Source organism: Mycteria americana, chromosome Z (genome assembly GCF_035582795.1).
Source record: "Mycteria americana isolate JAX WOST 10 ecotype Jacksonville Zoo and Gardens chromosome Z, USCA_MyAme_1.0, whole genome shotgun sequence".
NCBI lineage: Eukaryota > Metazoa > Chordata > Aves > Ciconiiformes > Ciconiidae > Mycteria > Mycteria americana.
This window is the reverse complement of record NC_134396.1, coordinates 55344090-55370511: the sequence shown is the minus strand read 5'-3', so window position 1 is coordinate 55370511 and position 26422 is coordinate 55344090. Positions and strand designations below refer to the sequence as shown.

The window sequence follows — 26422 nt, the reverse complement described above, 5'->3', positions numbered from 1 at the left end:
ATTTTCATTTAAAGTGAATTCAGTGGTAGGCCAGCCTGCCAGCTTATTGAACTTGGACCACAGGCTACTTTCAGCCTCAGGCAAAGAGAAGGAACTATACTAAGTAAAAACATTGACTTAGTGGAATCTATAGCTCAAAGGAGAGTGCAAAATGACCTGGAAGGTTAATGAAAAGACTATAATTAATGCCTGAAAAATAAATCCCTGAAGCATATTCCATTTTTCAGCATACATATAGCTGAGGTGATACTGCTTATGGAAATAATCACTATGGTGTTCTTAAATATCCTACTGAGCAGCCTAAAGTCACTGCTAAACCAAAGACTTCGAAGAAGGAACTTCTGGATGAATAAATCTGATCCTTTAGAAAAGCATTTCATTTTTGCTTATGATATCGTGTACTGGTTTGAGCTGGGATAGAGTTAATCTTCTTCATAGGACCTTGCATAGGGCTGTGTTTTGGATTTTTTGCTGAAAACAGTGTTGATAACACAGGCATGTTTTGGTTCTTGCTGAGCTGTGCTTACACAGAGTCAAGGCCTTTTCTGCTTCTCACACCACCCACCAGCGAGCAGGCTGGGGGTGCACAAGAAGTTGGGAGGGGACATGGCTGGGACAGCTGACCCCAACTGACCAAAGGGCTATTCTATACAGTATTGCATCATGCTCAGCAATAAAACTGGTGGGTGGAAAGGAGGTTGGCCAGGCTGCTGTAACTTTGGAACTGTCTAGGCATGGGTGAGTTGCTGGTGAGCAATTAGGGGTTTTTTGCATTGCTCTTTTTCCTTGCCTTTGTTTCTTTTCCTCTTTATTCTTTTCTTTGTTCCTTTTAAAAAGTTTATTAAACTGTTTTTATCTCGGCCCACAAGTTTTCTCACTTTTACCCTTCTGATTCTCTCCCCTCTCCCACTGGGTGGGGAAGTGAGTGAGTGGCTGTGGTGCTTAGTTGCCTACTGGTGTTAAACTGACATACAGCTTTCCGAGATTTAGGTAAATCCCAGACAGTGAAGGTAAGTTCTAACTGAATAGTCATTGTTTTGAGTGGAAATTTGCCAGTGTATGTAGTTTGATGCTTGTAAGCATAATAAAACATTTAAAGAATTTCAGTGTTAATCTGCCCATAGTGGTAAGAGAGGGAAATTGTGACAGTAATATGTTGTTCTAAATTATTGAAATTTCTCTCCCTTTTTGGGATTATTCCATGCCTTTCTTCTGTTAACTGAAATGGCGTAATGTCTCCACTGTCCTGAGCAGTGGTGCTTAGAGAACTGAAAATTCTCCATTCTAATTCAACTTTCTTTTTAATTCACCTGCTCTTGGAAGCTTTCAATACCTGCAGGACATGTAAGACAGACATGCAGAATATTGGTTACAGACAAAGAATATTAGATAATACAATTTAAAAGATAATGTGAATATTTTTACCTGCAACTTTTATCTGAGGTGATCAGAGATATGCTTTCATTATGATTGAGAATTAGGTAAAGGAGAGGATGTCAAGGATATGAGTTGTTTTTAAGTTTCACCCATTTGACAGCCAAATGCATTCATACTTCTGGGAGTAAATGTGGAGGGTTTTTTTAAGATGGTAACCTAGAAAATAGGAATTGTGTCAGTATTGCATGCATTCCCTTTTCAAACCTTGAATGTGAGATCCTGTTCTTGTGTTGTGGAAGAAAATGGTTTCTGCAATTCGTAGATGTAAAAGAAAAAAGAGCAGCTCAGTAGGATAAAGGAGATCTGTTTCTCCTTCTATGACAAGTGTTGGTGAGATTGAGACCAGAATATGCACAGAAGTTTTTTTTTTCCTAGCCAGGGAAAGGCTGGGCCTACCTGCTCATGCACTGTGCATTTTGAGACACTGTCCTCTGCTTTTTTCAATCCAGCTCTGGTAATCTAAAATGCTTTTCTGCTTTATAACAGCTGCTAATGATCCTTGGAGGAATTCAGATGACTGTAGTACCCTTTAGAAAAGATGGAGGTGTGTGTATAAACATCTTTAGCCTAAGAAGTGAATAAATAGCCTGTTTCCCCTACCTTGGTTATTTAGTCACTAGTGTGTTGTGTCTCTAAGACTGGTCAGTTTTGCAGAACTGTGTCTTGTCAGCAGTTATCAGGTATGTTTTGAACAGGCCTACTAAACTGAGCTTCTGAAAGAAGATAGAGCACTACCAACTTATAAGGTTGGGTTAGCCTGGAACGAAGGACCTGAGAGGAGGATATTATAATGTCTCAGGAACTTGATTGCCTGAAGGGTTTTTTGTAAATTGGTCTCTAGATTCAGATGCCCAGATGTTGCCCATTTTAGGCATGTAGGCAAATAAATGCATGGCTCTTCCTCTTATTTTGAGGTATTTTGTATCTATGTAGAAGTTAAGGTCTCCTGCAAACCAAATGTGACATCCAAACTTTTGGTAAAAAGTGAAAGCTTTCACTATATGGTCCAATAAATCTTTCCCAGGGCAGAAGAATAATGGCATGATGTATCTTTTAAGAACAATTGAATATGAGATGAGATACTTAGTGTGTGAGAGAACTATTTGGACAAAAAATGCAGTGCGTTGCACCCAGCTTTAAAGATTTTGCATGCTCTGAACATCAATTTTAAAAATTAAAACATTTGCATTCAGAGAGTTTGACTCTTGAGTGGACATCTGGTTTTGAACAATACTGGTGTTTTAGAGAACAAACTAAAATTAAGAATTAAGCAGTTATGTTGTATTTTTACCTTTTTTGTTTCAACCACTTGTATTACCATGTTTGAGGGCAGATTTCTCTGTTGCTGTGCTGATTTAATAATCTAACTGTTGGATTCTGCTCTGCAAGTTCGGATGTGGCTGCTTATTGTCAGCTCCCTCTGGCAGTCTGCTAACCAGCCATGTTATAATCAGTGGAAATTTAAGACTTGTCAGAGCTTGCTTGAATAAACATGACTTGCTGGTTGACTTAATTAGTCAGCCAGTTAATATCCTTACTAAGAAAATTAATTCAGTCCCCTTTTTCTTGCATTAGTTGCAGAGACTTTTTTGGCAAAGATGGTAGAGAGTTTTCAGCTTTCTAAGGATTCCAGGAGTAGTATAGTTAATAATGAATTGACCTTTTTAGCTTCTGTTGTTTAATGTGGGATGGACAGGTTTGGGCAAATACCTGAAAATATTTTCAAGGGAAATTGTATGTCATCAAACTATGTAAAGCTTCAGATAAATGAGAAAAGAGCCTCTGATACCTGCTGATTTTTTTTTTCCTGCAAAGGTTTGACTGAGTTGTATCCCAGGCCTGTAGAAATGAGCTGTATGACTTTTGTAGCTAGTGATGGACATATTTGGAATTCTGCAGTGTTCATGGAACTGAGCTATGGTTGGAGTGTTTCATGTGTAGAAAGAAGGATGTAAAGACGACATGACTAGGATTACATATTTTAAGGGAGATTTAGAGCCATAGATATAAAGTGGTGAGTTATAGCACAACATTTTTGTAGCTAATGGTTTCTTAGAATTGGCTAAAGATAACGAAAAGTGAAGCTGACAATATTAGATAAAAGACTCCTCATGTTATAATTTGCTTAAATGCTGCAATTTTAAGCAATTGAATTGTAAATATTTGCCTTTTAATTTTAAGCACTGCAAGTATCTTCTCTGTTGCTGTCAATTCACCTGGGAATGAAACAGTAATATTTTAGACTCTTGTGGCAGATGTTCTATTGTGAGTGTAACTTTGTTTGGTTTACTCCAATCTTAATTTTTTTCCATGTCAGGCTGAAAGAAAGTGATTATTTTTCTTCTCCTGGAGTTTGCATTTTTTCTGAGGCCTTGAATTTTCTACTATCATTACACTACTCATGTTTCTTTCTTTTTTTTTTTCTTCCTCCTGTGGGGAAGATCAGGCAGAAAGTATTTTGATTTTTTTTTTCTACAGAAATTTGAAGTGCAGATTGCTAGGAAATGTTTTCAGAATTGCCATACTGGCAATTGTAGACCAAATTCTTGTAGGATGTGCTATGTGTCTGAACCTCTTAAGACTAGCTTCTACTGGAAACTGTAGTTTACAATAGGTAGCTTTCTTCTATTTGCTTCTTCATTAAAGCTTTTAAAGGATCATGTGATTTCTGAGAGTGCAGCCCCAAGAAAAATATTTAGTTTTTTTCCTCATGTTTTACTTTTCATGATTTGTTAGGTAGGCAGCAACAGAGTTAGTTTCCTGTATGTCAGTCTTAACAAAATGACAGCTTCAACAGTGATGCTAGTTTAAAAAAAAAAAAAAAGAAAAAAACCTGCTTGCACTCTTTTGACAGTTGGTACATGTGTGCAGTTGTATCTTTTAGGCAGTCCACAAACTGCAACTACCAGTCTTACTAGTGGCTATACCACTTGAAGCTGCATAAAACAACTGCTAATAAATGGTGTCTTTGCCTATAGATATTATCTTTTTAAAGGTAGTGAAGAGATGGGTTTAACAGCCAGGAAAGAAAAAAGCTTTCTTATTTTTCTGAAGTTCAGAAAACTCTGTGTTAATGGTTGCAAACTTTATCTTCCTGGACTTAAAGATTAGAAGTGACTTAGAGGGACATGAAAAAGCCACTGAACATCTGAAATACTGAACTTCTATTGCATTTGTACAAGCAACAGCCTTTGGACATGAACACTTGTGTTAGATTATTAATAGCTGATACTACTGTTGTATTAAAATCTCTCTTCATTGCAATATCAGCAGCTTTCCCCCACTGTTTTTCAAGTTTCCTTCTACTTCTTATCCCATGTTTTCTTGGTAAAAGTGTTAAGATCCATTAATATGGAATACTGCTATAATAATAGGAGCCATACGTGGGCAATTGCCTTGTATGGCCATGCCTGAACATACTACCTAGTGTAAAGAATAAAGCCTTCTCCCTGGAACTTAGGACTTTTGTTTTAGAAGGTGTGATTTGATTAATTGTACTTTTCCTGTCACAGAGATGAGCTAGCTAGGGCTGGCTGAATTGTGCTGAGTTACCTGAAGGCTTTTCTATTATAGCGCTTGCAAATGTGTTTTTGCAAGCTGACATACGTGTTGTCAGAGTTATGTGCAGAATTGTTTCACATTAAAAAAAGTCATATGACATCTGATCTTGATTTTTAAAATTTTTTAATAGTCTCTGTTATTTACTACAAATATGTTTAAGATGGGGGCAAGATAGGTGTTTGTCAATATTATTTACTGTAGATGGAAATTCTATTATGTGCTTTCATAACATGTGCCCAGAGCACTTCAGGTTCTTAATAATAGTATTGTTAGTGAATCTCAAGACTTCAGAGAAATGGGAAATTCCTTGCTAAAAAAATTATATCAAAGTGTTAGGGAAGAGGGAAATTATAAAGACATATTGTTGTCTAATGTACTCTCTCTGTCTTTTTCTTTGCTCCATAATGTCATGTAGCAATGGGTCAAGAAGCTGGCAAACCCACCTGGCCCAAACCAGCAGGAGGATATCAAACTATCACAGGTAGAAGATATGGAAGAAGACATGCCTATGTTGGTTTTAGACCATCTTTGAATAGCCAAGACAGAGATGAACATCAACACAATGAAGACCGTGAACGATTACAATTGGACAATGTTCAGAAAGAGAATGCTTTATGTATGTGCATATCTTTGTGTATGTGCCATTTAATTGCAATCTGGGATGCATGGGGTGGAGGGTGAAGGCACATAGAGAAATGTGAAGGGAAGAGAGTAGCCACTTAAATAACACATGTAAAGTACATTTCATATGGCTTCATAGAATTAAAATTAGCATGAAGGCAAGTTAGTCTATCTTAGGCTGTTTAATTTTGCCTGAAGAAGTGCATTCCTGAATGAGTTAATGCATTCTAACCAACTAGATGGCCATAACATTATATAATTCAAATTATTTTGTCTTCAAACCAAATTACAAATCGCATTTGGAAGAGAATACTTATTCTAACCCTCTGTTTGGAACTAGGCTGTGAAATATTTTATGTATCATGGACCAGGTTGTTCTGTCTTTGTCAGCCTTAGTGTAGTTACAGTAGAAATTAGTTTAAGCCTATAAAACATCTTCAAAGGTTCTCTTTTTATTTGTTTATACCAGTCAGACCACTTCCCATTGTGGTTTAATGAATATTGAACATTAGTATTTCCCAAAATGTCTTTTGTGACTTTAGCATCTGAATAATAATTTCATAGAGAAATACAAAATGGCTTGTTGGATTAGAAACTTAGTCCCATCTCCTTGACCATATGAGGTTTTCTGCTAAAAAAAAGTTTGATGTAGCCTCAGATCTTCCAAAATAGCATTTTTTTTCTCCTTCCTTTATAGACTATTTTGTAACTGCTTTCTCCTTCTAATGTTCTTTTTTTTGTAATAGCATGGTGCTAATTTAACTTGGTCATATGCCATTGTTCCTGGAGATTGTTATGTGATTTAGATCACCTTGGGGTAGTTTTATTTTTTTGTAACCTGAATGTTTTTGCAGTTGTCTGTGCTTCATACATTTTTACACTTTCATCTAGTTAAAGGTTTATTTCCTTTAAGGCAATGTTGACACTTGTGGAGATCTCCCTGTCTCTCTATAATGCTACCACCTTTCTTGTTTCAGTTGCTCAGAAATGAGCATGCTCTTATTTTAGGGGTCATAAGATATATGCAGTTTAGACTGTATTATCTCCTTGTTCTTAATACAATTGCTTCGTATATAAATTCTGAGTGACTCATTTTCTATATTAAGTCTAATAACAAAATGCTTTTCCTTTTATATTTGGTCTTTTTTTTTGTATTATGGCTTTTCAAATTTCTCTGAGATGTTTTGGATTGATTTATTTCCTTTACCTCAACTAGGTTACATCTTTCCCCAGTCAATACTTATGTTTTGATGGGTAGGTACAACCTAAAATATCCTGCATATTTCCTTGCTAATTGGCTTGACATCTTATATACATCTAAGCAACTGTGGAAGATGGGTAGGAGGAGATACCCTTGGAAATATTAAAATCTGACTGGACTTGGTCCTTGGTAACCCACTATAGGTGACTCTGCTTGAGCAAGAGGGGTGGACTGGATGATATCCAGAGGGGCCTGCCTGCCAACCTCAGCTGTTAGCAATTTTGTGAAGGAGCTTCAAGACTTTAATTAGATAAAATGTAATGTTACAGTATTGCTTCCTGCAAGCCAGACTGCTAGTGCTGAGGCACAGCTTTCATAAGAGTTCAGTGCCATGAATTCACCAACTTAGGCATGGATTAGCTATTTAGATGAGATTCTTTTTCTTTTTTAATTTTTTTAATGCCAGAACACTAATTTTACATGGTTTCCTGCCTCTGCCTGTTTTTAAAATAACATGCTAGGAAATCCCTTCAATTAACCTTGTATGTATCTTTTTTGTCTTGTAGTTAAGTTTCAGAATCTCTTAATATTTACTTAAAAACTTTAAGTACTCTCATCAAGTTATGCAAGCCATCGTACGTTCAAAAATAGTTTGGACTATTGCCTTGGTTAGGAGTTTACAAATGACTTGAACTAAGCATTAATTTTGTAGTAGGAGCAGCATACATGTTTTTACATTCTTTCTTGCTGCTGGGTTTGATATTTATTGTCCCTTTATGCAAGAGGTGTTCACGTGTAATATAACCAGACTGAATTTGTGATGATGGTAACTACTAACTGTAATTCCACATTCATCCCTGCTATTATTTTCTTCTTATGAAGAGTTGCACTCACAGCTGCATGTACAAAATATAGTGCTATTGGTATGTAATTTATAGTAGCAATAAATGGCTTTATCTGAGTATGGCAGGAGGCACAATTTAGCCAGTTAATGAATGGATAGTCCAATTTTTAACTCATGGAAAGAAATGTTGCAGTTTTTTAATCTTCTAGTGTTTTTTCAGGTTTCCTGTTCTCATCTTAAAATGCCCTTTTATGAAAACACTGTAAAAACGCTGCTTATGAACATGTTCCTACTTGGTTAATACTTGGTTTTTTGCTGTCACAGGCTGAGCTGAAATTGTGTCATTTAAAGTGTATTTCTATATGCTGAATTTATATAAATGAGAACTTAAATATATTAGTGAAGAATGACTGCATCTCTGGTAAATGTTTCTCTTTATTAAATTGCACTACAGTCCTAGTGAACTATCCTTTTTTTTCATGAGCAGTTGTTGTAGATTAGAATATTTCTATTGTTTTTGATTATTCCAATGCATTCTTTCTTACAACTTTCTCTGAAGGTTCCAGTCCATTGGTTCAAGTTTCTTCTGGGTTATCGGATGAGCCTTTGTTAGAAAATATTGGAACTGGAGAATCCATTTGCCAAAGTGTGTTGAGCCAAACTTTTGAAGCGAATGCATTACCATTTTCTCTATTCTCTTATGGTCTGGAAGGCAACAGAATCTCAGAGGACTTTATGAATCCTTATGAAAATTCTGAGGACCTTGCAGAATATGCGTCTGGAGGGTGTAATGATTTGAATGGTCAGAATGGAATTGCTTTTGTAAACATTGACTCTTATGAGCCAGATAGCAGTGATGGAGAGGAAAGTGATGCTCAAGACAAATTTTCTTTGGCAAGAGAAGAAGCAGGTGTATTTCAGGAAACACTGGATAGCATGTTTTCTGAGTTAGAAAAAGGCGTAGAGTCTTTTACTGACTTACCGTCTCAATTGTCCGTGCTCAGCCACAGTGTTTCTAGAGAATATTGCGAAGAAGCAGGACCAATGCCTTTAATGAGCTATTTTAGCATAGATTCAGACTTGACGTGTCCAAACAATAGGACATTTAAATCTTCTCCTGAAGATCAAGCTATACTGAAAAGTAACCCAAGTGGTGCCAATTGTGAAACACAGCAGATAAAAAATATAATGGATGTTGGAATCGGAACCCCTATAGCAATCGCTAATGAATTAAATGTCAATGATGGCAAGACTGCCCAAGGAAATTCACCTGAGCTAGTAGTGAGACCTAAAATAAGACGACAAAATACTACAAATGACTTGGAGAGAGAGAAGCTTCTCCCTAATGATGATGAAGAGGAAAGCAGTTCCTGGAGGAGAAATGAAATTGCTGAAGTCCAGCAAGGCCGTGCTGAGTGTGCCTTGAGAAATGGCAAACAGGAGATGAGTTCTAGTATGTTCTTTGACTCAAGAGAGTATGAAGGTCATCAAAAGAACACAGAAATAGACCTAGGAAAAAATGCAGCAGCTCAAGAACAAGAAAAAATGCTAGATGATAGCACTTTTTGGGATGAGTTTGAAGACTGCATCTTCTCATTGTCCCACAAAGATGAAGACAGGTAAAATTTCATTTTTATATCTGTATTAGTATTGAATCTTTTGTGTAAATAATGTGCAAATCTGAATAATTTGTTAGCAAATGGGACAAACTCAAGCAATTTCAGAATACGATCAGATAACAAGATGCCAACTTTTCCTTTCAGTTCTCGTTCACCCTTCCTCAAGTCCAGCTAAACAAATGGTAATGTACGTTCTTTTAGTAATGTAAAAAGCCTTTCCTTATGTTTAGGGTCAAAGCACCTTATTTAGTTTTGGATCATGTGGCAAGTACAGGCCAGTTCAGCCAGGGGAGAGTCTATTCTCAGAAAATCCATGTGCAGATGCTGTTAATGTGTTGTGCTTTTGGCAAGTGACAAGTTTATAACTCTAACCATTAAGTGATGTTCTGCTTCTCTGCAGAATTGGGCACAGTTAAGTCCCAAGTTTTGAAATAAACACATCCAATGTTACTTCTTTGTTCAGTGTTAATGACTTTAGGCATATCCTCTTTTCTGGTTTGAATTAGTGTTTGTGTATAAACTTTAAAGAGAACAAATTTGACTAACAACACAGGAATATTATTATAAACTGTGTTGGAAATCATTCCTGAACTGTAAAATAGAGAAAACTGAAATAAGAGACTTGAATATTTGGGCTAGTTTTACAGTATGCTTAATTAACCTTTTTAAAACAAAAACAAACAAACTAAAAGGTTCTAAAATGTTAGTATTCAGCTTTAGTTGGTGTAATAAAGATGCATTAGACTGCATATCAGAATTTCTTAACAGATATGATATCTATGTTATTAGTCCTTTAACTAGTAACTTAGTCCTTTAAATTAGTCCTTTAAAATAGCCCAAAGTTAATGAATATTCTCATTTTCATCACTTTTCCTAGTCCTCAAAATCATGATAGAAAAATATATTCCTACTTCAAATTAAAATGCTTCCACGTAATATGATCATCTTTATTCTTGTAAAACTTGCAGTGTATAATGTGCAGTTTTTCAAAAGTACTTGTAATTCATTAAATAGCAAGTTTTATTGGGATATGCTTCTAATATTATACAGAAGGAGGGTTTCTTTTAAGGGAGTTTGTAGGTGGGGAGATAACATTGATACATTGATAGACATACTGGGTTTAGCAGATTGAAAACTCTGAGCTGAAGGTGTTGTGGATTGCTGTGTAAGATGTGCTCTATTAAGCGCGTTTGCTGTTCACATTTATTAGTTTTCTGTAACTTTTTGAAGTGACATAGCTAGTTGACTATACTTTGCATTTTGGTAGGTGTCAACTGTCACTGTTAGCATTGAGTAAACCTTCTAAGTGGCATTACCAAAGATAGCAGTTAAGTTCATCCTTCTGGAGATTCTGCTAATATCATTATTTTGTTTACCTTGCCCATGACTTGTTGTTTACTGCCCTCTATGTGGTGGCTGAGCAAATTCTTTTTGGAAAAACTCCCTGCCGTTCATCTGTTCGAGCTAGCGAATTATATAATTTGCAGTGAGTCATCCATTGTATCTTTGTTAAAAAAAAAAAAGGACCATTGTAGATGGCTTAGAGGTTATGAGAACTTTAAGTTTAGTTTGGCTGAGAGGTAAGGCTGACATTACTTATTGTTTGTTAAGCAAGCATTGGTGTCTTTGGTGTCACTGCTGCTGGTTTCCCTTTGTGTGCTAGGAGAAAGATGTGTATAGTGGTTCTGGGCTTATATTCCTGAGTTACGTACTCTGCAAATGTGGAGGGGGAAGAACAAAACCTTTTTGCAAAGTGGGATGGGCAATTCTTTTTCCCACAAAAAAGTGCAAATTCTTTCTTAGGAATCGATTTTTTTTTTTTTTTAATCATCTCTTTATGTATACTTGCCTTACAGTATGTCTATAAATAGTACAAAATTAATTTCTCCTAGAAAAAATAGTCTATATTGAGAGCAATGTTCACAGAGAAGTAGGAAATCACAGAATGTTTGTGTTTGTTTTCCTTCCCCTAAAGCAGTGTTTAAATTTCCACCTTGTTGCCTTGTTTAAATTACAGCTCAGAATGCAGTGATGGAGAATGGTCTACAGCTTTGCCTACCTATTTTACTGCGACAGAAAAAGACCAGTCCTCAAGTGATGAGAGCTGGGAGACTGTTCCGGGCAGGGAGGACTGTGAGCCTGAAGTGCAGAGCAGCAGCAGTGGTGTAGAAGAGAACAGACGCTTCTGTTTCCTGGGAGGGTATGTCTTTATTTTATTAGCTAACTTCCTGTAAGTTCCAACATCAGCAGTAACACGGTATCAACATGATACTACACAGAATAACGTCAATTCTAAAAGTAGTTACTATACGAGATATAATAATTTTCCTACATCAAAATAATGAGTAGTTGTATTTCAAATCGGGAAAAATGGCATGTCTTGCAAACAGTTCTATTTTATGAAAGATACATGTCAATGCCCTCTCATTTCTGTAGTGTCAATAAGAATAGTAAGCTGGATATACTTACTTCAGAAAGCCAGATTAGGCAAGTTAATTGTCAAGACATACATGTTACATACATGTCTTCTGATACTGCTTAGTACTCCTTGCAAAGCAGTTGTTTATCTCTTTGCTGTATTGCTTTTCATATTCTACTGCTGCTCTTTATTTCTGCAGCCCTATCAGTGATTAAGGTAGACTTGAACTGCTTGCTTGCTGAGAACTTAGTTATTTTTCCAGTCATTCAGTACTTTACTTTATAAAATGTATCTGCCTTGTTGCAAGGCAAAATTTGTAGCTATAAGTAGCCAAGGAAAGTTGTTTTGTCTTTTTTTCTAAGCATCTCGTATGGACCTTAAATTCTTAGTTTGGGTCTCTGTAAAGCAACAAGCCATGCCTAAGTGTTCTTTCAGCTTCTTCCACTCTTAGGTAGACAGTACCTATTACCAAGCAGTCCAAATCTGTTACTGCTTTTTTAGTATCGCTGTCTCTTGAGGTTTGCAGAATTAGCGTGGCTTTATGAAAACATTATGAGAACTCATCTGTTTCAGAACAACAATGGAGCTGTGTGCTCTTTAGCTTTCTTTGATGTGAACAGCCTGCAAATGTACCCATTTCTAACCCGATTCCTGTTTATTTGCCCTTTGATAAGGCAAGTGGGACTTGCAGCCCTGTAGCTCTAAACATCCAGGTGATTTGTGCTCCCCTAGAAAATCCAGGAATGAGACAAGTCTTTCTCCTTATGCAAATAGCTTCTCTTGCAAATAATATCTCTTTGCATTCGGGCCAAGTTTCCCCATGAAGGCTGTTCCAGGGTGTCAAGAGAGCCTTTCTTTTTAGCGGCTTTAGGACCTTGTAGACGAATAAGAAAATCTTTAGTACCAGATTTACTAGCCCTGCCAGGGATACTGCCTGTACTAGGGAAAATACAAAGCAAGCTACTTAGTGTACTGCTGGCCTTGAGCATTAGGCAAATAATTTTGCCACAGAATCATGGGTGTTACTAGATTCTGAGTCTGGAGCTGATACCACTGGGGTTTCTTGTTTTTTACAGCAAATACTAAATTCCTAATCTGGGACTCTGCAGTCTAGGAAACATGCAGCTGCAGCCCTTGTAATATGTCTAGCTTTTGTTGCTTGCATGTGTTTGTAAATTCTCCTAGATTTTTAGTTTTGGCTTTTCATTTATTTATTTGAAGGGAACAGACATTATTGGAGGAAGGAGAGATTCCTTGGTTACAGTACCAGCAGGAAGTAGAAAGTAGCAGTGATGAGGAAAATGATCCAGTTAGTGATTTTCTGCATCCTGGATTCTTCCTGTTGGATGGAAATAATAACCTTGAGGATGACTCCAGTGTGAGTGAAGACCTGGATGTGGAGTGGAGGTATAGTTTTCTGCATTCATTTCAGAGGTTTTGTAGTTACTGTTCTGATTTTCATGTAAGATGTCAAAAATACTCATGGCTATCAGTATGCACTTGCTTCAAAGGCTGATAATCTGAGTTTTAAGGCTTAAGGTACTTCAAGTGCTATGTTTCTTCTAATGAGAGAAAAAGTATGTAGATTTGCTAAATCAGGCTGTGATCTGAGAAAATTCTGGTGCAGTAAATATTCAAGGGATGGGTGTACTCTTTCAATTAATTTTCAAGATGGTAAGTATAGTGGAAGTATAACAAAAGTAAAGCAATATGAATGTAATCAGCATTCAAGTCAGTGCAATTTTATAATTGGTCTTTTCCTCTTTTGCAACTGGTGTAAGTTGGATGTTACAAGCCTATTTTATTTCTCTTCGAAATGCTATGTGCTTACCTAATATTGTCATAATTTTGAATGCTTCACTCAATTTTCTATCATTAGATTACTGAAGAGTATTGCAATATATTTGTTACAAAAATTCTGCAAATACCAGGAAGAATGTGATTGGAGCCACTTGCACAGTCTAATCCTAGAAGAGTATAGCGTGTTTGTTTTAAAGTAAGAGCGAACTAGACAGAATGCTTTCCAGTGAGAGATGTAATGCTTGCTCTCTTCTGCTTACTAAAAATATTATCAACTACAGCATAGACATACCAAAAACACTGGTATTTTCTCGTTGTGAAGGTATGTTCTGAAAAAGCACAACAGGGACTAATGCATGAGGGTCCAAGCTAGAAGGCACATGTTCTTACAGTGCCAGTCAGCAAGCTAGCAAAGGAATTGTAGGATATGGACAAAACCTGTTTTATAAGTGTTGGAAGTTAGCCTTGGTAAGCTTCCTAATTACTCAAAATAGGAAGGAAGATGCTTCTCTTGTAGTCTGTTAAGTTTTGTCTGAGTATACACAGATCTGTACATGATTTTGCTTGTGCCCGTTTTAAGATTTGATCTCTGAATGTTGAAAACGGAACTTGAAGCAGCTGCCAAGTTATGAACTGTGACACATGATGTAATCAAAATCTGAATGCTAGTGTAAAATGAGCTTAATAGCATACATATCAAATTCAGTAGGTGAGCTGTATGCCCTTTTACTCTGGAGTAGTCAACAGCAAAAGCTCCCATCATGTTCTTCTGAAGTCTATATTGTCTTGAGTGTACCTCTGTACTGGGAGCAGGGTGCGGGCGGGAGGTGGGGGCTGCAGGGTGGCCTCTGTGAGGAGAGACTGGGCCTGCCTTGCGTGGCACATAGCTGGCTCCAATGGACCCACTGCAGGGTAGTGCCTCTGGGAAAATGTATTTAAGAAAGGGTAAAAAATACTGCACAGCAGAGTGCAAAAGAGAGGAGTGAGGATGATATGAGAGAAACAACCCTGCAGACACCAAGGTCAGAGAAGAAGGGGGAGGAGGTGCTCCAGGTGCTGGAGGAGAGATTCCCCTGCAGCCCCTGGAGAAGCCCACAGTGGAGCAGGTATGTAAGTGCTGAAGGAACTGTGCCTGTGGAGGGCCCATGCTGGAGCAGTTAGTGGAGGACTGCAGCTTGTGGGAAAGACCCATGCAGGAGCAGGCTTATCCTGAAGGACTGCAGCCTGTGGGAGGGACCCCACACTGGAGGAGAGGAACAGCAGTGAACTGACCACGACCCCCATTCCTTGTCCCTCTATACTGCTTGGGGTACGGGGACATAGAGGAGTCAGGAATGAAGGAGTGAAGTTGAGCCTGAGAGGAGAGGAAGGGCTAAGGGGAAGGTGGTTTAGTTTTTGTCTTTGTTTCTCACCATCCAAATTCATTTTTATTGGCAATAAATTTGTAGAATCATAGAACAGCCTAGATTGGAAGGGACCTCAAAAGATGATCTCGTTCAACCTTTCAGTTAAATTAAGGTTCCCCCTTAAGTTGAGACTGTTTTGCCTGTGATGGTGATTGGTGAGTGATGTCCCTGTCTTTACCGTGACCCATGAGCTTTTAGTCTTATTTATGCCCCTGTCCAGTTAAGGTGAGCGAGTGAGAGAGCAGCTGGGTGGGTATCTGGCAGCCAGCCAAGGTCAACCCAACACAACTGTCTCATGAGAGTGTACACCACAATTGTTAACTGGTGATGCACAGTAATTTGATGTACTTAGCCCTCATGTTATTACTATTTACTTTGAAATGAAGAACGTGTTTCCTAACTCATGTTTTTCAGACTGCTTGATGAGTTTGGTGATGGCCTAGGACTTGCTCAAACCATCCCTTATGTGGATCCTCAGTTTCTCACATTTATTGCACTAGAGGGACGCTTACAAGCAGCTATGGAGGTATTAAAATATTCTTGGTGGTATTATATCAGTGATGATGTGACATAAGTTTTTATTTTTGAATCCTTTTCCAGCATAATCTGAAAATCAGGAGAACTAGGGAAAAAATTACCTTCCTGTTTTAGCTTGAACTTTCAGGTCTGCAAGCTTGAAAACAAATGTTGGAAGTTCTTTTAAATGATGTAGTGCAAGACGTCATTGATCAGTGCTACGCCTTTTAGAATACATATTTCTCTTAAAGAAAAAAGATACTGATTTCTACCAGTATAAACATATGCTATTTAAATTATTCTAAAGAATGTTGCCAAATTCCCTTCATAACAAAGGAAAGTTCATACCTGGATGTGTGCCTATGGCTTGTCACAGTTGTGTGTTGTTTTTTTTTTTTTTTTTTTTGCAAGAGTACAATTGGATGTCTCATATTTTTATTCCTCAGTAGAAGACTTCTGTTTGACTGTCTTGAGTCCATGTGTTTTAAATAAAAAAAAAAAACAAACAAAACAAACCACCCAGAAGCAAAAAAAGCCTTTTATCTTTACCTTGTTCTAATCTAATTTAATCTGTCTAACTTTGGATAAACCAGAGCATTTGTTATCAAGAACAAGCATGGTTATGATCTTTCTTTTCTGTGTTACATGACATTGGTCACTGTCAGAGTGAATACGGAGCTAGCTGAAATTCACTTTGATGCAATGCAACAATTCTTGCACTGCCAGAAATCTCCCCTGCAGGGTATTTGTCAAAATAAGAGTTAAATGATGTGTAGACATATAATATGGTGTTACAACAATTAAATTTAACGTTTTGTGTGTGACATAAGTTTAGGGGCATCAAAGGGCAGTTTGACTACTAGCTCTTAGTTAAAAGAGGTGAACAGGGCAGACTGTATGTCATAGTGTGCTTGCAGACAAAATACCAAGGATGTTTTAAAATGCTTTCTAAAGCCAACAGTCAGTGGAACAATCGCAGATAATTTTTTTCCATGGATATATGCAAAATCGATGATTTTGTGAATAAACTTCATGGGGATTTTCCAAGGGGGTGGAAGGGTTGTTCCTTGAAGTTGGCAGTCACTCAGTTTCCAGGTATTGTGCATCCCCCAAGGTATATGGGAGGTCAGCATTATTCATGATCAAGTACCATAGGGTCTTCTCCAGCTGTGTAGGATCTTGTTAGCATTACTCATCTGGAGACATTCAGAACTGCTTATTAATGTGTAGGAGGTCTGTTGATATCCATATTATAAAAGCAGTATTTTGAAGTTGTATAGAGAAAATTCTGTGTCTCTTTCATAGCTGCCAGTTCTCACTACATCAAAAAGGACAGAACTACAGAAGCAGTTGACCTCCTTTGCACCAAAGCAAGAGGATCCGTGTAGAGAGGGAAAACTAATCCCATCTTTTCTTTTTTTTAATCTATATGTTAACACTTGGAAGAGGAGGCTGAGGTTATTATGGCTCTGAGTTTTTCTTTCTCTTTACTGTGTAACATTTCCCCAGTTACTCTGTCAGAAGAAACGTGTGCACTTCTGTTGAGCTTGACCTGTAAAAGCAATCCTAGGGGGCTATGTGAGTGGCTGGCTGAGAAGATGCTGTAATTATGTTAGTGTCACCAGGAAAGGAGTGTCATTGAACACATTTGGCAAGCAGGCAGATGCCTACAAAGGTAGTTATTCTCTGGTACCTGTGGTACAGGTCACTGTAGACGTTGGACAAGAGGGAAAGCCAATTCTCTTAAAGAGTATTTGTGCTTGAAATTAGTACTTAGGTGTCTGAAACTTTACAGTGGGCATAGAAGTCTGGCATAATTGGGATTAGTCAGCAGAAAATGGTAAATGAGTAATAAAAGGAACAGCTGTATTGACTGTGACTAAATGAGCAACACAGGTTTTGAGTAAGAATTCAGAATATTTCCTCCAAAACTCAAGCAGAATATATAGAGCACCTCTCTTTCCAGCGCGAAGATTGTTACTAAAATTGTTCAGAAAATAAGAACAAGGATTACCCAAAACTGTTCAACATTTCTGTTAGTCAATATTGCAAGTATTTCTGGAAGCTGAGAAAAAGTGAGCAAAAAAGGCTCTGTAATGTCTATCTATCCAGAATTAATTTTAATTGTTTGCCGAGATCCTATCTCTTAATGACCACAGCAAGATGTAGACAGGATCAGGATATAATGTTTCTGCTTTCTAGAATATAGGACTTGCAAATGGCTAGTCCCATGTAATCTCTTAATAAAATATGTGACCCTGTCCCTGACTGGATTAACATAGTCTAGAAACTTGTGTTCCTGGGAGGACGTTCAGAACAGCCTTTAAACATGACTTTCCTGGTTGTCAGGCAATTGTAGATGAAGATGTAGACAAGTGTTCCACAAATTTTTAAAAATGTAAAATCTTTCATTGAAATAGTAAATATCTCAGTGTTACAAAGCCTTTTCCTTATCTTTGGTACTGTGGTCACAGTGCTTGCTCAGATACCCAAAATGTGCAGCGTACAGCATTTTCAGGTGAAAAAACCTATTCTTTTCTAAAAAACCCAGTTTCTTCTGTGATGCAATGACCAAACTGAAGTAACTCTTCAAGTTTGGGTAAGAGATTGCTGAAAATGTCTTTGCTTTCTGCTAGAAAATGCAACTTCTGATTTTCCATATATAGGGTGTATAGAAAATGTTTGTAACTTTTGTTCTGTAGTTTGCAGCTGTATCGGGTAGGGAGAGATCACTGTGAGGGGTATCTTAGTATTGAAGGTCAAGGTGGTCAGGCTTGAGAGCTCTTTGAGGGAAGTGAGAATTGAAGGTAGCTCTCTGTCTTCCTCACAATTGGTATTTTATGCTCCTCATCCTTCTCCCCAAGAGTAAAGGGAGTGATTTCATCTGTTCTTGACGTAGTTCATCTTATTTTGGGGATCGGGACTTGTTCTGGTTTTACTAGGCATTTTTCTGCAGGATGATCAGATTTCAGTTTCACCAGATAACTTTCCTGCTTGTTCTACAACTTCTGTTCTCATGTTCTAGATCTTAGTGCTTGCATGTGTGTTTTCTTTCTCTGTTTGAACAACTAATACCCCAGGCTGGTTTGCCACTTTGCATTTAGATATTATCTATATATTTATACTCAGCTTTCTAACAGGCTCCTTGTTGCCAGTTATGCTATCTTAGTATTATTTAGATTTGGCTTTAGGGCAAACAGCTATTACTTAAATCTTGCTTAGTGTGATTCTACCTTATGGGTGCAACATACCTCTGCTTTTGCTTCAAGTTTAAAAAGTAACCCACCTGCTTCCTGGTAATAAGCATTTTTGCACCAGAGGTTTTGTAATGGAGAAGCCTGATCTTTGCCTAGCTTTAAGTATTATTCTGATTTGATGAACAGATTGGGTTGAGTTTAATTATAACATCATTAATAATCTGTCTAATGACTGTGACTTTATTCAACCTGTTACTGTTTTACTTAATCCACCTCAAGTTTCCCAAAATTGTCTTATCTAAAATAGTAGATTCATTAACCAGATCTTTTTCACCTATAACAACATAATTTATTATGAGAGTCTATTATAGCTCAGAAAAAATTCTGAGAATTTCTCTATCCAGCAAACTAATTTACTGTAGCTATGAAACACTTGAAAGGGATGTGACATGGTAATGCATCCAAAATTCAAGTGTGTCTTAATCGGAGCAGGGGGAGATCTGTCCCAGTTAATTATGACATTTGGAGGGGAGTAGTAGTGAATCTATTAAATATTATTTTAAAAAGCTATGTCCTATAAGACTCTGGGGTTGTAAAATGTAATAATCTCTATGTGTGATTTTTTTTTTTAACTTCCATTTGTTTTAAATAAATTACTTAGCTGGAGTGTTTGGTTTACTTCGTTAGCAGTATAGAACAAGTTGGGTGTCTCTGCACTGTCAGTGACTTCATTTATGAATGTTTCCCGTGCCGATTCATAGATGTGAGGAGCTCAAACCCCTGTAGGCTATAGCACTCCTGCATAGCGTCCAGCATTTGTTTATGGTACATGGAGCAGTAAGCAGTTGCACAAGTAATAAGAGGAAGGAAATAAAGGTGTCTTATAAAAGTTGTAAAACAGACACTTCTTTGCCCTGCTTTGGTTTTGAAGATGTAGTTTTAAGCATCAGGGTCATTGTGAGGCTTTCTATCTGATGTTTCTTTTGTGTAGCTTTCAAAAGCAAACAACAGAATGCTTTTGTAAATTATTTTCTGTTTGCAAGTATTAATACTGGATATAGTCACAGAGGTTTGATACACAGGTAATACTGCATCCTTCTGTCTGCCTGGGATCTTATCTAATTTTTCCAGCCATAATAATTACCTAATTAAGCATCGTATTTTTACCTACAAATTATTCTTAGACCACTGCAGCTGTAGCAAAATACCATTACAAACACTAAAATCACCTTAATGTTAGCAAGGCAGTATTGTCTGCTGCGGCAGAATTGAATGTTTTTAAGCTGTTACATTGGAAGAGTGTACCTGTTCTGCAGGTGGACTTGCATACTACACTAGGGATAACTATCCCAGGATTTCCTTTAAATTAGGAGATTTCTAGATGAGAATACCTGTGGCAGCAGGAGCTGTAAATATTTGTCTCTTAGCTCATGGTGATCTCTGCTGCCACAAACATTTGACTGTAGGTGTAAACCTGCTAGTTTAGATCTACGGTGGGATGGTTGCCTGAGCTACCTTGCCACTGCAATAAAAGTGCAGGCATATTTTCAGGCTGTAGCTCTAGTAACTTTGCCTAAAGTTTAAGAGGAAAGACTACTGAAGGTGTTTGTGTATAATCCAATGTTTCTTTAGTATATTTTTGGTTTTTTACTTAATTGTACCCCCAACATTACAAAAATGTCAGGTTATCCTAAACTGCTCACCAAGGGAGTTTTGTGGCCATTAGAATAAATAATTTTCATGCTGATTAGAGCACTAAGTAGTTACACTTGAGGGGTGTGAGTAGTTAATTCAGGATATGAACTTGGTGCTTCTGTGTTCATGGCTCTTCAGTTTCAGTTTGTTCTGCTGTTCAAACAGGTATATCTAGTACATTTCTTAGCAATTATAACCAATCCGAGTTCTGTGTTGCATTTTTTTTCTAGTGGAGATCCTTTCATTCCCACTTGTCTTATGGGGTTGAATGTATGATGTAAACATCAAATCTGCCTGCAGTAGCATCGGAGTCTTACAGATTTTTGTATGGTGAAAAACTGAAGTTTCAAACAAAACTACTTCAGAGCACTATGTCTGTGTAAAGTCGTACAGATGAGAAACATCTATGTGGATCCTGTTTTGTTTGGTGTTTGGTTTTTTTTCTGAAAGCTTACACTGGTAGTGTAGCCAAGGTACTTAATATTTTTGTTTTGTACCCGAGTAATTCAGTAGTTGAAACCAGGAAATGCATTAATGAGGCTTTTATTTTCAGAAAGTGAAATGTAATGACAGTTTTGTATTAGCAAGCTTTATTACATTTTTTGACTTGCTGCCTTTTCTGAAACTTTTTAAAATGAACAAATGTTCATTAGGGAATAAGTTGTGACTCTGTCCAGATACTTTAAGAAGGCTTAAACAAGCTGTTACTGTTTTGACCTTTAGTTTCATCTCATTCATTACAAAAATAAAAATGATGTAATGGTTAATCTGACAGACATAACTTCCATTTAAGAAAGTAATAGTATTAGAATTGGATTCCTTTTCTTGCTTGCTTGTTTTTATATGGAATGTTACATTTGTGAGTAAGAGAACTTGGTCTCCGCTCACCCTTTTCAGACTGCTCTGGTGCATTTGGAGTCTCTTGGATTTGATGTTGAACAGGCTCATCCACCAGCTACTAAAGAAGCCATAGATTGTCTGCCACATATTATCATCACAGATGACCATGATGGTATGGAAAAATAATTAAGAATTAATTTCCACAAAGCTTATAAGAACAAATTTAGCTTTCTGTAATACCATAGTTGCAATTATTAAACTATTGCATATTATTAAACTAATAATTATTAAACTAATTATTAAACAATTATTTAATGCATATTATAATGCAATTATATTGCATTATAATATGTTGTGTATTATAATGCATATTATATGTTGCATATTATAATTAGTTGCATTAGAATATGCATTAGTATGCAATAATTGTATATTAATAATGCAATTATTAAACTAATGCATAACTATTTAAACATACTTATGGTGCAGCTGGCAATGCTGTTCTAAGAGCTTTTGGATCTTGAATCAGACTGAATATAACTTTGGTCAGTCTGGCAAACTAACCTTTATTGGAGTAAGTGTGACTGTATTTTGTAATCATTAGTGATACTGTTTGTTCATAATATATGCATTCTAATTTCAGCTCATCTTGGATGTAAAACAAGATAATAATGCTTTTTTCTTCATCATGGGTGTAGGTCAAGAGCAGTGTTGTACTATCTGTTGCAGTGAATATCTGAAAGATGAAATCATAACAGAGCTACCCTGTCATCATTTGTTTCACAAAACTTGTGTAACTCTTTGGTTACAGAAAGTAAGTACTACAGGCTTGCTGGGGGTTTTGTGGGTTGTTTTGAGTATTTGCATTCTTCTGGGAAGAACAGTTTGTAACTTTTTGGTATTTCATCCCACATTTTCAAGAAATAACTGGCTATTAATTTTATCCATTGTAGAACTGAATTCTAGTGCAAGTGAGGAAAGTAATTTATATCTGTACTCACCTGAAGGGCAATTTCTTGAATAGAGGAGGTGTTTTTGTGAAGAAAAACATGGTCTGCTTTTAGTAAGAATGAAACAGATGGATGAGTTAACTTGTTTTGATATGAGAAAAGGTTTCTTTACTGTACTCATACCCTGAAGTAAAGAAGATGGCTTGGTTTTCTCTGGGAAGAGCAAAAGATCTGATCTGTCTCCCCAGAATGTCAGGCCCATTTATGGTGACAGCGAAGGTTGGAAGGAGAAATACTGGAATGCTGATAGATTAATTTTAAAAATTTACCTTTTGGTAAATCTATATTGTATTTCATTTTTATAATCTGTAATCAGTTTCCTTCCAAATGTCTTAAAAAGGTTTATATCACATTGAGGCTAGACTGAAAGAACTGTAATTAATGAAGTGGGGTTTTTTTCCTTCCACTTGCACTCTGCTTTGTGGACAGTATAAGCCTGGATTTGCTAGTTCTCAGTAAGCCTACAGTGTAACACATAATCTCCTCAAGAAGTACAAGAGGAATATTAATTAATTCAGACTAGGGAGATCAGAACACCTCTAGCATGGGTTGTTGGTGGGTGTATAAGTTTTTATACCTTGATAGTGTTGATTACCACATTGATATTGCCTGTATTATATGTCTTGCCTTTTTCTGCTGTCATAGTAAACTGCTCTTGCTGAATACTGGGACAAAATACTTCCTGTTAGATTAGGGCTGTACCTAGTTTATATTTAATCCTTGCTTCAAAAAAAATTCCCGCCTGTAAAATCAATTCTTTGAAGAAGACCTTGCAGAGAGCCTGATGTATCTGCTGTGTAACTGGTGTAAAAGCAAAACAAAGCTTTCTTCTGAGCTTGTTAGCTCTCTCTTAGCTGCAGGTAGCCATCCAGTCAAATTTGACTTTGAGACAGTGCTGTTGTGAAGACATTAAATCCTTCATAAATAATAATAACCTTTAGCTTTTCAATAGAATTGAATGCAAACTGTGCAAATGACCTGTTTTGTTTTTTTTTTGTAGTCAGGAACATGCCCAGTTTGTCGTCATGTGCTTGCACCTGTGCTTCCCGAAGCAGCTGCTGCCACTGTTTCCTTTCTATCTGATCACGATTCTGCATCTTCTGTTCACAGTGCTACAGAACCTTCGAACTAGGGTCTGAAATTAAGTCTTTGCCACCAAAATAAAAGTCTAAATTTTGCCTGTTTAATTACCATGTGAAAACAATTATGTATAAAATATTGTATGTAAAATACTATCTATATTATATATTTTAGTTTAGAAAGAGGGTGCAAGACTTTCTAAACTCTTTAGGTTTACAATAATAGCTTAAGTTTTCAAATGGTAAGTTGGAAGAATGTGCAGCTTTTCTTTCTTAGCAGAATGTCGCTGGTAACTGTAATGTCTAAAGCTTATATTATGATAAATTTTTCCAAAAAGATAATTAATGTGGCACTTTGTTCAAGTTCTTGCAGCTGCAGTGCAGTTGCAGCTTATTGAAGTAATGCTTATCTGTTTTACTATAACTGAACTATTTGTTTTTGTCAAAGTTAGTGCCACTGAGTGACTTTGTAATTGATCTCTGATATGTACATTAAATGCAAAGATGTTCAGTCATGCCAGCAGTGGCAGAATTTGATTTCACTGGAAAGAAATTGCATAATGGAACAGTATTTCGTACCAGTTTATTCCATAATAAACCTTCTTCCTAGTCTCAGAAGTGCTATTAAATTGCTGCTGTCTTTTTTTTTTATAAATGCTAGCACCGTTTTTAAGCCTGTGTCCTGAATAAGTGTATGAACTATGGAACTTCAGCATTTGAAGTTCTAAGTTTCTAAGAAGTGTCATCTATAAGAGCTGGGCAGCTGGTTTCTTCAATTTGTGTTTAAATTCCATTCTACTAATTATGTCTCCTGCACACTCTCCTGCATGCATGCACATTCTCTCTTTTTAAGATATATTTATTGTTATATATATCAGGGCTGGGGTTGCTTTCTAATGCAGATATAGTTAAAATATTTTTGGCTCTTAGAGTTTTAAGTCTGAAAAGGGTAGTAGAAACTTCACACACTTAATTGAAAAATACATTTGAATACTTGGCTACTAGGATAATTGTTGTTATTTCAGGAATTTAAAAATTAGTAATGTTTCTGGTATTTGCACTGGTTATAATGGGTTATGCTACACTTAATATTTTAAAGGAGAAAAGGCTGATCTCTAAAATGTATTTCTAGAAATAACACTCCAGTATATGCAAAAACATTAATGGGCATGGAGTTAATCATTACAGGACAGAAAGTTAATATTTGGAGATATATATATGTGCACTAATGGGTGCACCGAAACATTTATGTGGCCATTGGATAGACATACAATTCCTAAAATGTTGGTGCATGGGAATAATATACAAGAAGTCTAATCAAACCCTTTTAAAACAGTTACAGATTTTTCCAGTAACTTTGAAATTAAGCTGAATTAAGCTCTTGGAAAAGTGATTGACTTAAAAACTAATAATCTTAGCGTAGTTCTCTACTCAGTTATGATTATGGCTGCCATCACAGTATCTCATTTCTTTACAAATATTAATATATTTTTATTAGCAGTGGAAGATACTAATATAAGTGTTTGAGGAACATACTGAGTTGTGATGTACTCTGCAGTGTAACTTGTGGACTGAAGCAGACCAAAGAATTGATGGCAGTTGCCATGATTCTGCTCCTGAGGTTTTCAATTATGTAATTCCAAAACTTAAAGTAGAAGGAAGCCAAAACAATAGGATACTGGTGAAAAGTGGCAGATGTGTAGTTCCTTGCTGGCTTATTTTCCTATATTAAAACTTTATATTTGCTGAAGTAGGCATCAGTAGGATTTGGGGAAACATGACAAGGAAGATATACTTCTAGGCATACTCACCAGCAGAATTCATACTAATCCAAGAAGTGCTATAATCTTCTGCATCTCTGTTACAAAGTAGTGCTGTGGAGAGTGGTTGATCCATGGTTACTGACTACCCCAGATGACAAAATAGTAATGCAACCTTTAAAGCTTGTGTATGGGATATATATAGATTTAAGAGAAAGTAGAAATGAAGACATTTGTGTTGCTTGCAGGGGACATAGTAGTATCAAACTTGTTCTTTGTTAGGGCCTTTTGTTCTTCAGTAGTTCCCCCTGCAGTAAATGTTACAGGTATTTTAACCAGCCTGTACTTTGTTTCTCTCTGGATCAGCACAATATGTTGGCCTTCATTTAATCTCCTAAGGACAATGTTTTATAAAGAGAATTACTTTAAATTCTGTGGCAAGCTTTGGAAATCCTCTTGCTAGAAGCTTTTGATTCCAGACTTAACCAGCAGTGTCAAGAGCTAAGCTAGAAGCTTCTTCCTTCCTTCATTATCTGTTGCTGGCCTCAGCTCTGACTTCATATTTCTAAACAGCTGTCAAAGAAGAGTGTTCATGTTGTCTTTTTTTCTTTAACTTGAATGTAGAGGTCTTGTTCGCAGGTCTTTCCTGGCTCCTCATCTGAGGAGACAGCAGATGAATGGTCTTTCTAATGAGGTGTCTGAAAAAGCATATGCTAGGTCATACTCAAACGATTACCAGTAGAAGTGTTTAACACAAAATAAAGTAGAAAAATCCCACCTTTGGATGATGTCTAAATGTTTGTTGTGATTATTTAATTTTTTTGGTAAATGAAGTCAGTCATAACAGATTCTGTGCAGATCCTGTCATTCCTGCTTCAAATATAAAATTGTTTGGTTAAAATGGGCCTACTTCTTGAAAAGGCCCTGCAAAGTATAATGTTTTCCTAGGATAATTAAAATTAATTTTCTTTTTGCTCAAAGAGAATTTTCAAGTAAAAGAACTTTTACCTGCAAGGAAGAAAATCTTTTTTTTTCCCAGTGTTAGGTAAAACCAAGTATGCCACAAGAATGAGAAAGCAAATGTGAAAAATAAGCTTGTTTCTGGTAGAGGTTTATGTTATCTATACACTGTACTAATACACTGGAAGCATCTATGTGAGGTAAACTGAATTCATTTTAATATTACCATAAAACATTTTCATTCCAAAGTTAAAGTGGTTTTTTTAGTTTTTGGCTTTAAAAAACCCAACAACAGAGCTTTTTTAATGTTTTGTTTCTTCCTTTCAAATTCTGGCAGGTTTTGGAAGGATAAATTATGTGTGTTGGCTATTATCTGGGCAGCTCTATCTGTTACAAGTCAAAAGGATGCCTGTATCTGTTTCAAGTCAAAGGGGAAGTTCCCTTAGTTCTTGTACCT

General features: G+C 36.6%; 1 protein-coding gene across 4 annotated transcripts in view; it reads left to right on the top strand.

Annotated features, from left to right (window-relative positions):
* Nucleotides 1-23855, top strand: part of PJA2 (praja ring finger ubiquitin ligase 2) — a 32503-nt gene extending 8648 nt beyond the window's left edge. For 2 of the 4 annotated variants that reach the window (XM_075527502.1, XM_075527501.1), the window contains exons 2-9: nucleotides 5414-5614; nucleotides 8224-9283; nucleotides 11301-11483; nucleotides 12924-13109; nucleotides 15323-15434; nucleotides 21214-21328; nucleotides 21855-21970; nucleotides 23167-23855. In XM_075527502.1, the coding sequence (XP_075383617.1) occupies nucleotides 5416-5614; nucleotides 8224-9283; nucleotides 11301-11483; nucleotides 12924-13109; nucleotides 15323-15434; nucleotides 21214-21328; nucleotides 21855-21970; nucleotides 23167-23298 (2103 nt within the window). In that variant the 5' untranslated portion in view covers nucleotides 5414-5415 and the 3' untranslated portion in view covers nucleotides 23299-23855. Of the gene's footprint in view, nucleotides 1-5413; nucleotides 5615-8223; nucleotides 9284-11300; nucleotides 11484-12923; nucleotides 13110-15322; nucleotides 15435-21213; nucleotides 21329-21799; nucleotides 21971-23166 lie in introns of those variants that run through there. The other 2 variants (XM_075527503.1, XM_075527504.1) reach the window with 2 other exon arrangements.
* The last annotated feature ends 2567 nt before the right edge of the window (nucleotides 23856-26422 follow it).